Source organism: Scleropages formosus, chromosome 12 (genome assembly GCF_900964775.1).
Source record: "Scleropages formosus chromosome 12, fSclFor1.1, whole genome shotgun sequence".
Lineage (NCBI taxonomy): Eukaryota > Metazoa > Chordata > Actinopteri > Osteoglossiformes > Osteoglossidae > Scleropages > Scleropages formosus.
Window position 1 is genome coordinate 9,745,250 of NC_041817.1, and position 15,746 is coordinate 9,760,995.

Sequence of the window (15,746 nt, forward strand, 5' to 3'; positions counted from 1 at the left end):
AGAATGCCCGGTGGGGGGGGGGGCAACAACTGGCACTTGAATCCCCAGAGTTTTTTTTTCCCTCTCTCTCAACTTTCAGTCGGGAATGTTTTGTTCCTTTGTCCCATTATACAAAACTCTTAAAGCAAATATTCAAATCAGTTTACTTTTATCTGATGTTTTTAACAGTACTTAACCCACGAATAAATCTAAGAATGAAGCTGGGTTATTAATATTTTATTGATGGTGGCAATTATTTCAGGTTACTAACTGAATTCCTGTCCCAGTAATGTTTGTTGAGGTACAAGTACTGTGTCTTGTATCTCTGTGTAACAATAGAGGTTAAAAATCTAAACATCTTGTTTCATAAAACAGCTTTAAACTTAAGCATTTAAAGGAAAAGTAACAAACATGGAAAAAAATATTTGTCCAACAACATTTTTTTAAAAAAAAAAAAAGTTTCTCACAAACATTTCACCAGATAAAATGTCTTAAAATTGAATGTTTAAATAAAAAGTGAGTTGAGTAAAAAAAAAAAAAGGTGAAAAGGAAAGGCAATGACAGGAAACAATTGCATGTAAAAGTTGGTGAACATTAAAAAAAGAAAGTACATGGACCTCTCCATATCTGAGATTGAGGGCTGAGTACAATTCACTTCACAAGTCTTTTGTGTTCCAGTGATCATGCACAAGAATTGCACAGAGAAGCAGTTGCTATGACTACCAGTACGTATTCCTCTTTGTAAACCCATTCCATTTACACTATGTTTTTACTATGACCACTTCGACAAAGTACTGAACAATTTTCTTTGGAATTTTCATATTTCAATACAAATTTAAAGCAAAGCTGTGAGAACTTTTAACCGACATCAATCATTCAGTGGCAAAACTAAAACATGGAGACCCTACTGTGGAACAAAAATTTGGGCTGTGGGTCATTAACGCATGTGAAATGCATCTAATGCTTCTCTGGATGTCTGACTAGCATACTTCTGAGGTGCTCAGGGATTTTTTTTTTTTTTATTGCCAATAAGGGACCATGGTGTTGAGGGAAAAATGCTGATGAAAGAAGCAAAAACTGGGGAAAAAAAAAAAAAATACTGACTCTGCTTTTATGAATTCTACGTAGACGTACTGAAAACAGTCTTAATTGACCATTAATACCAAACCTTTCTCCCCAAGAACATCACAATATTGAAAAAGTGGACTAATGAGTAAGACTGCCCCTGTAACTAGACAGCAGACACTATGAACAAAATGTACACATTACACACAGATGCAGTTAATGTACATAGTTGAAATTAGTACTTAATATAATCTATGCAGCCTGTGTACAGACAAATCACTACATCACACTTAAGCAGGACTCATTCTTGCTACAAGCAACTCTACTGGGAGAGGTTTGCAGAATCACATTCAATATTTTAGACCTCACCATCCCCACTGCTATCTTCCCACCTCAAAAAGTGTCTCACGCCCACTATAAGAGGCTTTCCGTGGCTATTCAGGGTGAATTTAAATCAGAATAATTTCAGCCGCACATCTATACATAATTGATCTGCACTGAATTTCATTGTGTTCTCAAGTACCACGGAATGCAATTCTTTCAATGCTTGCACTTGTGAAAATAAATAAATAAATAAAGATTATAATTTAACCAATCATTTTCAGAAGTACATCCAGAGTGTGAAAAATAGAGGTAGAAGAATGGAGCAGTAGTGACCCCTCATGGTCACTTTGCAGGAAAGTACACATGCAGTCCTCACCACTTCCTGTCACTAATGGAACAGAGTAAAACCTGTTCTCTGAAGCACTGACGCTCAAATTGTTCGAGGCAGCTTGTGTGTTGAGGAAGACAAACCGCTTCAGACAAGAAACCCTGGTCACGACAACAGCTCATGATCACCTCCCTTGAGTCCCGTTCCCCACTGTTGACTAAGACAGGAATCTGCGCTGGACTGCATGACCTGGGTCTCTATGGAGACACACACACACGAAAAGCACTTCCAACTACATCTATTGTAAGATGACTCATATATGGCAAAACAAGAAATATCCTAGGTTCAGATCTCTATGATATGTGCTGGTATGACTGGAGACAAATTCAGGAACACATCCATCTGTAAAAGAGAAATCACTGGTGATGTATTAATATTTAAAAAAATGTTTTCTGCTTTGTGATATACAACCTCTGCTTATGCTTAACTCTAATTCTAAGATATAATGACTAATTATCTATCCATCCAATTTCAATAACCATTTGTCCAGAGCAGGGTCGTAGTGAACCGCAGCCTATCCCGAAAGCACTGGGCGCAAGGGGGGGTTACTTCTTGAAAGGGATGCCAGTCCACAATGAATAGCAGTGGTGAAGTTTTAAATACTTACAGGTAACACAGCTTGAGAGGATATTTCAAATTTCTCATAAAGTTGAAAGTATTTTAAGGAAACGAACACATGTAACTGCCTTTAAAATCTCAAGTGTACAGTTCTGACACTAGTCAGTGAAATAAATATTTTGGACACAGGTACAGACACACACACACACCCACACACACCAGTGCCTTGCATCCAAGGAGTTATGGTAGCGCTTCTACACCAATGCTAAATCGCCCTGCTACTGCTGGTTGTGAGCTCCATGGCAGAATGGATCAGTCAAGAGGCATCTCTTTCAAAGTGCTGTGCCCCACAGAGGCGTGCCTGCCCTCCTTCAGCTTGTCCAGACCAAACAACAGGTCCAGCTGGGTCACAGGCCTCAGCCGGTCCTCGTCCAGAGGCCTGAAGAGACATGCAGCAGGATATCAAGGGAAAGTAAATACTACGGTATGCAATAACGAAATACCATAATGTGCAAAAACAATTCCACAAAAAAAATGTAATAATAATAATACCAGATTATAAATCTAATCTCAAATCAGAATATGTTTATATGAGGGTGCTGGAGTACTTTAGTATAAACAGAGACCCCCAGCCCCATGTTGGACTCCTACCCCTCATCTGTCTCGCAGTCCTGCAGCTGGTGGGTGATCTGCTTCATCTGTTGCTTACGCACATAGTCGCGGAAACGGTACATAGCAGCATCGCGGCACAGCTCTCGTAACTCGCTGCCCGAGCAACCCTCCGTCTTCTCTGCAATCTCCCGCAGGTTTACAGCAGCGCTAAGCTGAAGAGTCACAAAGGAAATGGCGACACTTTCTACACTGGCACCCATACCTCATCATACAGATGCCTGCTGTTAGAAAAGGTCACCTTTTCCTGTTGTTTCTGCAAAGGTTATTATACAATGAAAACTTTGCTTACAGACAATAATAGTGAAATTAAATCAATCATAATTTTATTAAAAGCTATTTGGACACAAAGTTCATGTCAGCCAGCAAAGCCAACAAACACAGATATTAAAATAAAAAAAAAATAAAAAAACAAAAAAAGTTGAACTTACTAATGTACGATTCTTTTTTTTTTTTAAAAAAAAAAAAAAACTGTTGCTAATCAATGCATTTAAACCTTTTAAACTTATTTATTTTGCTAATGCTTTTCTCCAGAGTGACTTACAATGTTGTTACCTACAATTATTCAGCTGGCCAGTTTTACTGGAGCAATTACAGTTAGGTACCTTGTTCAAAGGTAGTACAATAGATGAGATTCAAACCAGCAACCTTCACATTCAATAGCAGCAGTTCCTACCACTGTGCTATCAGCTGCCACCATAAACAATTAAACAGAGACGCTTTAGAGAGCTGGTGGGACTGAAACAAAGCAGGGCACTTACGTTCTCTTCAGCGAGAATCAGCCTCAGGATGTCATGCCGTTGCCTCTGGTTCTACAGAGACAAAAGAGGGCAGAAACCTCATCTGTATATTTGCGAAATTACATACATTAATGTGAGGGGAAAGATTTGGTGCAAACTTCCTATGAAGGATCTGATTATTGGGGCTACAAATAGAACTCATAAGTGACCACTGGTGCCTCAGAGTATACTGCAGGTTAGCAGGTAGGTGCGTAATGCCTTAACCTTGTTCAAGAGATAAAACAGACACCCGCTCATTAGGAGGATCACATCGCTGGCTCATTGTATTTGACTTCCCACTCAGCGCTTCCAGCAGCCTTGTACGCCCAGTCCTTTATGAAAGCGTGGATGAAAAGCCTCATTTGAAAAACACACAAAACCAGCAAAACGCAATTACAAAAAGCTGTATGTGCTGTTTGTGCAGCATGTTTTGCAGTGTGTGTTGCTCTCTGTGCGTACTCATCACCCCACAAATGTTGTCCATAAACCCCTCCAGAGAGGGTTCCAGTAGGGAGGTTTAGGCTCACCGGCAGACTGACGTGAAAGGTAGTGGGCATCCGCCGCAGGATGGCGGGATCCACGTCTTGGGGCCTGTTGGTGGCCCCCATCACCATCACCTGGAGGGTATGGGGTATCAACAACACTCCTTTATTCACCTCATCAACATTGTTTCAAATTAACTGCTGCCTGAAATTGAAATCTTGTTTTGGAGGGTTGGGAACTGGCAGTACTGCGGAAATGACACCTATTCACAGACGCAAACATGCAACATATACGGTTATATGACACATAAAATAAAACAAAATTTGACTATGTATAAAGATGCAGTAAGCGCAAAGCAAATGTGTAGCACGCAAAAGCAACACCTGGCTGTCTGCTCCTGTCTCCAGGCCGTCCCAGAGGCTCATGAACTGTGCCTTCATCATGGCGGTGGCCTCATGGTCTAGACTGGAGCGGTTCCTCAGAAATGAGTCTTACGCATAGAGGAAGGGCCACAATCAGCAACATCACCAGAACATGGAGTCTAATGAGTCAGCCCAGCCTGTGAGTCACTCGGAACACAGGAGGTGTTGTTAATCTGCTCTGTGCCAGAATCACAAAACCCAATAAACATGGAAAAAAAGCGCATTGCAATTCTTCCTGAATTCTGAAAAATATCAGGGTGCTGCGGTATACATCAAAAAATTTAAAATCATGTGACAGCAATTTAACGTAGGGGTGACACAGTGGATAGAGCTTGTGCCTCTGAGCACCTGGGCTGCGTAATGGAATCTAGGTTTGGTACCTACTCAGTCTTTCTGTTCACATGGTGTTATACCCTCATACTGTGACTGAAAGACAGAAGGATCGGCTCGCATGGCTGGAGGTTTGAAGTCCTACCACCGATCTCTTGCACCCCTTTACTGTAACTGGCACTTTTACAAATCTGAGCAGAATTTTTATCAGACTTAATAGTATAACATATATCATCAACATATTATTGGCCATGAAAGTAGCTTTGCAATCAGTCAATACATGAAAATTATGAATGACATATCAAATTTTATGCCCCCCTAAAAATATGAAGGGGACAAAATCTTTCCCAAAACATACAATCTGCCATCTCATCGGCCGAGAGCTAATGAAGACTGATCCTAAAAGAAAACCTAATAAAACTCACCGATCTCATCAATGAAGATAATGCAGGGCTGGATCTTGAGTGCCAATGAGAATACAGCAGAGGTCAGCTTCTGCGATTCACCATACCACTTGTCCGTCAGTGTGGAAGCCTGCAGGTTAATGAACCGGCACCCTGAGGCCTTGGCCGTTGCCTTGGCGATCAGGGTTTTCCCGCAGCCTGGGGCTCCATGCAACAGCACACCTAACAGTTGAAAGAAATTATAACTTTAGCTTAGAGCACTTCCGCTCACTCTGACTGGGAAATTATGTTTTCATAACTTGTTTTCTTTGTAAATCCAACGTAACTCCAAGTTACAATCGATAAAACATCCCTAGCATGTTAAGTTCCATACAAATATTACAAATACTCTCTAACAATTCCTATATGCATCTATTACCAATAACCACTTATCCAATGCAGGGTTGTGCTGGTCCCCTAAAACAGCGGATGAGGAAAAGCATGAACAAGACACCAGTCCATCAAGGGTAACACTTATGTTTTATAGACATCAGACTAAATTAAGACTGCTGAATACAAAGACACAATCTCCAAAGACACCAATTCAATCCAAACTAATGACTGATTCATCAGATTCATAAGTCCAACATTTACAGTCTTCTGGCTACTTTCAATTTTATGCTACAGATCCTCCAAAAATCTTGAATATAGATGTAATAAATAAAAATGCTTTATAAGACTTTTCATTTTAGCATTAACATCAAGCTACAATAGAACATTTAAAATGACAGAAAAAAATACCTTCTTTCCACTAACTTCTATCAGTGCCAACTGATGACTGACTCATCCCACAAACATGTGCAACGCTCCACATGTAGATATTGGTCAACACTCATGAACAGCTTACGTAAGCTGGAAGCATTGCTGAAGCAAGTTAAAGCGGTCACATACTCCTGTTGTGTTTGAGTGTGTTTTAGCAGCACAAACAGAAATTTTAGAAATCAGGGCTGTAAAAAAAAGATACAATCAAAAACGAAGTGGAAAAGGCTGGTATCACTGACAGTTTATAACTCAAACATTTGTAAGACGAGAAGCCAATGTATAATGATGGCTACTGTGGCACCTGACTAGCACGACAGGTTTTATTAACGGTAACGTGTATGATACCTCTGGATCAGCAGTGTCTGCATCTGCAAAAAGGTTCATATGAAGCTAGTGCAGTAAGAATCCCAAGCACTCTCCACTCCTCAAAAACTGGTTTTTCAGATGACATCCTCTACTGACCAAGGGGGAAAAGCGGTACAGCAAGCACTGGCAAATAGGCTCCTAACTAAGGACATACCCCTCCAGCCTCCTCTGTCCTCACTCCTTTTTGAAACTGTTGACAAGTTACAAATAATACTGACAAACTCCACGCAGAATATTCAGCGGAGACTCACTTAAAGAAGACTTGTGTTATGGCCTTAACTGAGACCTGGCTTGATCATCTATTCCAGACTGGGATGCCTGGCTAGACACTTCACTTGCACCCACACAGAATCAGAGCACTGCAAAAAAAAAAGGGGCAGCAGGGCGTGCATGAACAACGGTTGTCGTACCGATATTATAGGGTGCCACAAAGCCTGTGCACCGAACCATGAACTGCTCTGGTTGTCAACTCAATGCAGCTCCTAACTACAACTAACATCAAACTAGTTTCTGCATTAATTACCCATCCATCCATCTTCCGTCCCGCTTGTCCTAGAAGGGTCGCGGTGACAGCAGGGAGAGCAGAGAGGTCCAGCTGCCCCTGTCCCCGGCAACTTCCTCCAGCTCAGCCTGGGGGATCCCCAGCCGTTCCCAGGCCAACTGTGAGATATAATCCCTCCAGTAGGTCCTGGGCCGACCTTGGGGCCTCGTCCCAGTTGGCCGTGCCCGGTATACCTCCAAAGGGCGCATCAATTACCACTTTTATTAAATCACTACTGAATAAATACTGAGATTTGTCTGAATTCACAATACAAGGGGGAATTTTAATGTCTGTAAACTTTACTGTCTTTCAAAACAGCCTGCGGCCAAAAAGTAAACCAATCAGTCAGTAAATATTCATGTGAATTTTAATATAAATATTGCCAGTTCTGATCTTTCAAAGCGGGGGATGTGATGGCGTGGTGGGTTCATCTGGTGCCCGCTCTGTGGTGGGTCTGGGGTTCAAGCCCTGCTTGGGGTGCCTTGCGGTGGACTGGCGTCCCGTCCTGGGTGTGCCCCCTCCCCCTTCGGCCTTGTGTCCTGTGTTGTCGGGTTAGGCTCCGGCTCACCGTGACCCCGTTCGGGACAAGCGATTGTTGATAATGTGATGGAATGGATCTTTCAGTTTCACCCATCACAGGGATTCACAGATCATGATGTCATGTTGCTTCTTCCACAAAAGATACCACAGCTAAAATGATACATCCCAAAAACACTCCTCAGCGGTGATCAGATTAATCCTTTTTAAACCATGCTCACTAAGAGAACATCCTGACTAGCTGCATCACTGCCTGGTATGGGAGCTGCTCAACCCAGCATCATAAAGAACGGCAGGAGGTGCTGAAGTTGGCACAGCTCATCACTGGCTGTGGGCTTCCAGACATCCAGGAACATCTACGCAGCCAGATGCCATAAGAAGGACAGGACTATCCTCAAGGACCCCAGTGATCCTGGTGACTATTTTCTCTCCTGCTGTCCGGTAAACATTACCAATGTATCCAATCAAAATCAAACCGACTGCGGGATAGCTTCTACCTCCAGGCTGTTAGACTCCTGAACAGTCAAGCAGCATCCATATTCAACAATTCATCTGGTTTTCATTAAGTAGTTTTACTTAATAGTTACTACTTTTATTCAATTCCTACGGTGTAGTGTTTTTAATTTATTTGTAATCTTAATGTATGGTTTTTTTTTTTTTTTTAATCATCCACCCCAGGAGCTTGCGGACAAGGACATTTCATTGCCAGCAACCAATTCTGTATGCTGTATTGTTGTGCATTTGATAAATAAACCTTTGACTGATGGATTGATTAAAAAATGCAAATATAAATAAAAAAAAAATTGATTGAGATACCATTTCTGCTTTGTATATGCAGTGGTCTCCAAGAAGTGGCATAAACAATGATATTTCCTACAAAAATTTTAAACAATACATAATTTCAAAAAACCAATAATGCTAGAATTGAAAAACACCTTATATTTGAGTGTCAGTGGAATTCACTAAAGGCACTTATTGAAATACAAACTTCAATACAAATTCAACTGCATTACCACTTTTTTTTTTTAAATTTTTCATATACAGTGATACATATATTTAATAAAAAAGTTTTATGCACATGGTTAAGGAGAGAACACTTTTATGACCATACTCACTAATATTCACTTTAGGCACTGCACTCATAAGTGCATTTTCATAAAGCACACACACACACACACACACACACACACACACACACACGCACGCACGCACGCACGCACGCACGCACGCACGCACGCACGCACGCACGCACGCACGCACACACCGTCTGAACCGCTCGTCCCATTCGGGGTCGCGGGGAGCTGGAGCCTAACCCAAACCCAGCAACACAGGGCGTAAGGCTGGAGGGGGAGAGGACACACCCAGGACGGGATGCCAGTCCATCGCAAGGCACCCCAAGCGGGACTCGAACCCCAGACCCACCGGAGAGCAGGACCCGGTCCAACCCACTGGGCCACCGCGCCCCCTTTTCATAAAGCACGACCAAAACTGCATGACCTATCAATACTTCTGGCATCTGTGCAGGCAGTACAGCTCATGCATGCACATTGCTTACGAGCATGCAATGAATAAATACTGATAATGCAGACCTAAAATATGCCTACTGTATTCAGGGGATGACCAGGTGTGGGGCAGTGCTGAGTGGACTGCTTTATTCAAATAAAATACAAATAGTGAACAATAGAGCATGAATCAACACCAGTGCGAGCTCCACAGAGCAACAACTCCTGTCTCCATTAGGCCATTAAATAGTCTAAGAAATGTAACTTGGGTGCAGCAATAGTCCAGCAGGTGGACATAGCTGCACCCCTGTGTCCCACAAATATTATAGTTTTTAAAAATTATTTTGCAACTCTGGTGCTTATTTTATAATGCATAATGAGTTATTCAAAGAAATCTATACTGAAATTACAATATACTGCCATTTTCCAACTGTACCAGTCATAAAACCCCCTAGGAGAGGGCATCTAACCCAACTGCATTGCTAATTGACAAGCGTACTTCCTGGTGGTGCTTTGACCCCTAACCCTGATGGTAACAAAGGAAATGGCCATATAGGATTTATGTACAGAATGTCCACATCATTCCAAGAGCCCATAACTACTGCATTAAAGTCCCAGCATCATAGAAAGCAAAGTCAGAATGGCAAAACCATCAAAACTCCTGACCTGGTGTGGGGTAAGCACCTGACCAGAGACCCCACTTTCTTGCGCTACCTTGTGGTTTTCATTCGTTGATTGTGAAATTACTCCAAACTACAGTAATTGCAGCACTATGCAAAAAGATCCATCATTACTGTAGTAACAAAGAAATTGCACCCATCATATCAGTTATCATGAAGTGCCTGGAAAGGATTGTGTGGAATAAAATCCTCACTGTTATCAGCCCCTAACTGGATGCAATCCAGTTCACCAGAGGCACCCTCACAACCTTCTCAACAACTTGGAGACACCTGGTCACTGTTTCAGAAATACCTGCTCAGCCTTTAAATCCAGACACACCAAATAATCAAGATGCTGCCCTACTGAAATATTCTACAATCAGTTTTTCACTGAATCTATAATCTGTGGAATGACAGGACTCGGCTGGTGTGAAGAGGAAATAATTCCCCATCATCGGATTTCAACGCCGCTGTGATGGAGGGCATTGGCACGAGGTGGATGCAGACAGCTTTGTTATCTTGAGCTACGGGCTCTGTGTGGGGTAACCCTTGGCAACCTGATCAAAGTCGAGGGGCCAATCAGAAAAGGATTCAAATGAACTCCCTCTAAGCACAGAATGGTAACAATACTTATTTCTTGATTTTGCCGACACTTGCGCACAGCAACTTACAATTACATTTTTGTATACTGAGCTACTTAAAATGATGAACCAATTTATACAGCAATTTATACAATTTTTCACTGGAGCAAATCAACATAAATTCCTTGCACAAGGGTACTACAGAAGGAGGTAGGTTGAACTTTCTGCCTATTACTGCCTATAAGACCGGGTTACCAGGAACCACCCTGAAGCCATGTGTGAAACTGCCTGTGGACTAAATACACAGAAGGTGAGGAAGCAGGCGAGGTGCAACGCTTCTAGGACGATGACTGAAAACAGGACGAATCTATAGGGCTTACACCAACACAATGGAAACCGGCTCTTGGGACATGGAAGGAGCTGGAACCGTGCACAAAGACGACAGGTACAAGCTACATATAGTAGGTCTTAGCTCTACACGCAATGTTAGCTCTAAAACTAAACTTCTTGATCAGGGTTAGTTTGATTGATTGTTTGGAAATATTCCTCCTGACACCTCAGGTGGCTGAAGGGGAACACGCCAGCCCACAGCTGGGCGCTACACAGAAGAGTGTTTGCCCTGGTGTACGAGACAATCACCTGCAAGCTGCACTGGGAAATATGGCCTGTACAGAGTAGAGTCTTTCTAGATACAGCAGAGGCGGTGCTAAAGAGAATGCCGCCTACGGACTCTGTGGCCCTGCAAAGAGATTTCAAAGCACACATGGGTAATGATGCAGAAAGCTGGAGGGATGAAACCGGGAAGAACAAGTTGCCTTTTCTGAACCCAAGCAGTGAGTTGTTATTGAACTTTTGTGAGAGTCCCACATCGCCATAAAAACCACGTTTGTGCACAGACTAGACCAAAAATGTAAGAAACCGCAGAATCTTAAGTCAACGCTTGATTTTATAGTTGTGTCATCACACCAGCTTACACCTGCAGGTCAATAAAAGATTTTAAAAAAAATGTACATACTTTAACAGTTATCCCTGTAGACAAGAATAAAGGTCAAACAAAAAATATACACTACCAGTATATTGAAGAATGAACAGAACTTTAGTCTTACAGCCAATTTCTGGTACACAATTTTTTGGTTCTCAACTTGAAGTCTGTATTGACTCTTCACTGTAGCAGAATGCTTTCACTTTATTTAAATTTATTTGCTGACTTGAATATATATTTAGGTCAAGATTTTTTTTTGCACAATAACTTTATACACATTTCTTTTGATTGCTGTTACATTGCAAACACTAAAAATGTTTTAAGCATGAACAGTGACATTTTCACTGACTTGACATGAAAGTAAAAACCCATCTTCTCTTTGTAAAATTCAAGCCATAAACTTTCTCAACTGACACGACCTGGTAAAAATGTATTAGGAGACAAGAGGAAACAAATAGCACTCACATAGGACACGAATACTATACAGTCTGTTCCAAGTATGTCGCACCACTTTACGCAAATACAAAAAAAAAAAAAAAAAAGAATTTTCACATTATAGATAGAAACTGCAAATGCTAAACACTTCTCATGTGTGACTCAACTTGTTGCCTGCCAGGTAATAATTTAAACAACCCCCCCCACAACAAACATTCCCACTATAAAACACAACTGTCACAGACCACCACTTAAACTGACCATTTTCTGAAATTACCAAGGGTTCTGCTTAAGGTCAGTCTGGTCAGACATGTGACCTATTCTAGCACCTTTACCTTTAGGAGGCTGGAACAGCCGAGAACCAGCAAAGAGGTGTCGCTTCTGAAAGGGCAGGATCACAGTGTCCTGCAGCTCAGTGATAATCTCATCCAACCCTGCAATGTCCTTCCAAGTCACCTGACACCAGAGAAATCAAAGACAGCTATAACCTTTTCTTCCCAATTACTGAAAACAGTGGCCTCACTGGGAAAAGAAAAAAAAAAATAAAATTTAAAACTGCATTTACTTATGCTTTGTAAAATGCGTTATCTGTCTCAGTTACATAATTTTTAAAAAATCTAATTTATAGAGAACAAAATCAGAGAGAAATTTAATGCAAATTTAAAAAGTGTAAAAAAAAAATACCTTCATGCACTGTGGGTCTACAAGATGCGTAGCAATATTCATCTCATACTCCGTCAGTTTGACTCCTTCTACGCCCATCTGTTTCATCAGCTTTTCTGCCTGGAGAAGGAACATACCTTGTTAAACTGAACACATTAAATTATCGAGATGTTCCACGCTGAGCTGGGGATCCAAAATACCATTTAGCAACAATATCATTATTACTTGTTAAACTGGCTTACAGTTATTACTTATCTAGAATGCCCATGAGGGATGGGCAACCACTGGCCCGTGGACCCCCTGAGGTTTTTTCTCCCTCAACTTTCAGTTGGGAGTTTTTGTTCCTTTCCCCGGTGGCCAGTAGGCCTACTTATAGCTCTATAAAAGTACTTTTATTATGATAGCCATTAGTCAACTGTCTTCTTTGTTTGTATCTGTTTTTCTTGCCTTATGCTCGTGTTAGAGCGCTCTATAAAAGTAAATTGAATTGAATCTAAATAGCCAACTAGGTATAAACAGTTTGATCAACTGAAGAATAAGGATAAATCAGTTCTTTAATATACCCATCTGTATTCTAAATATCCTATACACAACAAATATGTAAAGGACATTAGCCTGCAGGTGAACTCAATGTCAAACTCAAAGTCCCAGAATCCTCTCATTTTCCCAATATTAGTTCATGTGATTTCTCCCTCCACCTGTACGGAAGCAGGCCCAGATCCCCCTTTCCCTCCACTTGAAGGAGCGCTATGTCCGAATATTTCGGACGCATCGCTAGAGGAAGAGCATCACCATAACCTTCTGATGCTGATGACTTGTCTTTTGCGCGCCGCTCCTCCCCGTCCGAATTTCAACCCTGTGTCAACTGGCACCTAACAGACACTACTGCTGTGCCCTTGCAGGCTGTTCCTTACTAAACCCTTACGAACCTTTATTTCACTGACTCTCTGAGCCCAAGGTGACCTATACTGTTAGACAACCAAACCAACTTTTCAATTATTTACCTATTGATCCAGCATGGAATTCTTTTCTCCAAAGCGACGTCGTACATCTCACAGGAAATACAATTCGTGCATTACCTTAGGAGAAAGACACACAGCTGCAGACGTGTGACTCACATCTCACACTTACTGTATCAGTTTAGGGTAAAAACCTCGATAACTTTGACCTTGGTAGGATTTGACCCCTGAGCCCTACGCCATCCTTCGCATCTCACACCTCGCCCAAAATCAACCCCGCCGTCTTTCTGACACATCGAGCGCGTCGTACCCTTTTCTTGGCCTGCAGCTTCTGCTTCTGTGTGGGGTCCAGCGCTTCCGCCACCCACTTGATGCTGAAATAGGTGGCGGCCCCGAAGACGGTGAGCCTCAGGAGGAGGCCCAGCACCTCGCTGCGGGTGAGCGGGCGCAGCAGGGCGTCGCGTGGGAAGTCCTTGAGCACCATGTCACACTGCAGCAGCGCGGGGCTCTGGCTCCTCGGCTGGGGAAAGAGGAGCTGCTCATCAAGTCACTGCCAACACTTCTCATCACCATCATTGATCATCACATTTCAGCGCCACTCTACGTCTCAAGCACTCATTTACATGTACATTTCCCCCCTGTCATTCTAAAACACTCGTTCCAGCGCTACTTTAACCATTCACTCATTACATTTTAATGCTCTGTCGTGCTTCAAACGTTCATTTTCATGTCGTTTTATCTGATTCGAAGTACATTTACGCTTAAGCAGCGTACGTGCGAAGCGAGGGGCAGCAAGTTCCATCTGTACGAGCGCGCTCCCACGCGCTGCAACCGAAACGTGCAGCGCGCGCACGGATAATAGGTCGTAACTGCGGAGCATTTCCGTGCGCGCGCTTTAAGGACCGATGTGCACATCGTCATGGCAAAGAATAAGCTCTTATTTGAGCTATTGAGACAGAAATTATAGGCAGCACTAGCAGTGGCTAATAAAAAAATAAAGAGAGAGAGAAAAAAACAAAGGATCGGTGCGGTATTTGATAAATACCTGCGTTTTCCTCGCGGCATCATCCGTGCAACTCGAAATGTGGACCGGCGGGAAAACCAGCGCTGTTCCTTTGACCCCCCCCCCCCTTATTGTCATTATTATTTCGAATTAAAAATTCGTCCGCGAAAGCAACACACATACAATATCAGAGTGCAAGCTTGACAACCAAGGCCAGAGCAGCGTTTTAAAACCAGGCTTCTTTATAAAAGACACGCTTGTTTTGTGGAGATGGTGAAGCGCAGAGTCCAGTCTGGGTGGGTTAGCGCACTGACTGACTGCCTCAGATGACTACGCTAAATTAATATTTTCAGCGTTTCAAACTGACGTTTTTTACTGGTGTTGTTGGATTTGTATGCCTAAATAAAAATAAATAAATAAATAAATAAATAAAAGTACACTGAATACTAATATAGGGTTCATTTTAATATTAAATTCTGAACCTGAATGCAAACTGGGCACTGAAATCCCAGTAGGTGCCGGTTCATATCGTATCATTTGAGTTCAGACTCGTGTCACAAATGGAAAATTTTAACTCTTGAACGTTTATATAGAGAGGAAATCCTAGTGGCTGTTGAGGGATGAACAAAGTGGAAATGTACTTTGCGCTACGAGCTCCACGACTTCCCACGAAGGTTCAGTGAGGTTGAGATCTGGTGACCGAAGAGGCCAAGGAAGAAGCGTTTGACCGGAGTCTGGGGTTCATGGGGACATTCTCAACCTAGATTATAGGAACATCCTCAACTGTGTTTGCACCATAGGGTGCACCTGGTTCCGTAAAATGGCCTCATCTTCATCGGCCGTTATATGATCGTGCACAGCCGACATCGGACTTAATGACTCCACGAGATGGCCGACCGTACCGTTACCGATCCACAATTCCAAGTTGGCGACAGAAATTGCGGGTTGCGCGGATCCTTCGGCTTTCTCAAATGCGAACCCGTCTGGAAGTAAAAGATGGGGTAAAAGGTGACTCATCACACCACATTAATTTTTTTCTGGTACTCCTTAGGTCATTATACAGCTTTGTGCTGCAGACACAAGAGGCTCCCAAAGGGCAGCCCTGCTGTAAATTCCAGCTTTGTGAAGCTCACGCTATTGCGACGAGGTCACAGAGGTACTGATTTAATTCTTACTGATTTAGCAACTATCCTGTTAAATGTCCATCTATACCTGTCAGTGACCTTTGACTTGTAACCACTGTCGCTCTTTGGCAATGCAGTTTATCCATATTTGGTACGTACTGTCATTTTTGACATTGTTCCCCTTTACACAAC

General features: G+C 42.3%; 1 protein-coding gene across 2 annotated transcripts; it reads right to left on the reverse strand.

Annotated features, from left to right (window-relative positions):
* Nucleotides 1-19: 19 nt before the first annotated feature.
* On the reverse strand, nucleotides 20-14,495 carry atad1a (ATPase family AAA domain containing 1a). 2 transcript variants are annotated; one of them, XM_018744164.2, is made up of 10 exons: nucleotides 14,473-14,495; nucleotides 13,738-13,947; nucleotides 12,490-12,588; nucleotides 12,141-12,261; nucleotides 5,423-5,623; nucleotides 4,629-4,735; nucleotides 4,290-4,379; nucleotides 3,745-3,795; nucleotides 2,966-3,138; nucleotides 20-2,753 (listed from the first exon to the last, which is right to left on the reverse strand). In XM_018744164.2, exons 2-10 carry the CDS (start codon nucleotides 13,909-13,911, stop codon nucleotides 2,627-2,629), a joined length of 1,143 nt encoding a protein of 380 aa, XP_018599680.1. In that variant the 5' UTR covers nucleotides 13,912-13,947; nucleotides 14,473-14,495; the 3' UTR covers nucleotides 20-2,626. The 2 variants fall into 2 exon arrangements, with proteins under 2 accessions (XP_018599680.1, XP_018599681.1); XM_018744165.2 differs by lacking the exon at nucleotides 14,473-14,495 and adding an exon at nucleotides 14,118-14,246 and having other exon boundaries at nucleotides 2,627-2,753.
* Nucleotides 14,496-15,746: the final 1,251 nt, after the last annotated feature.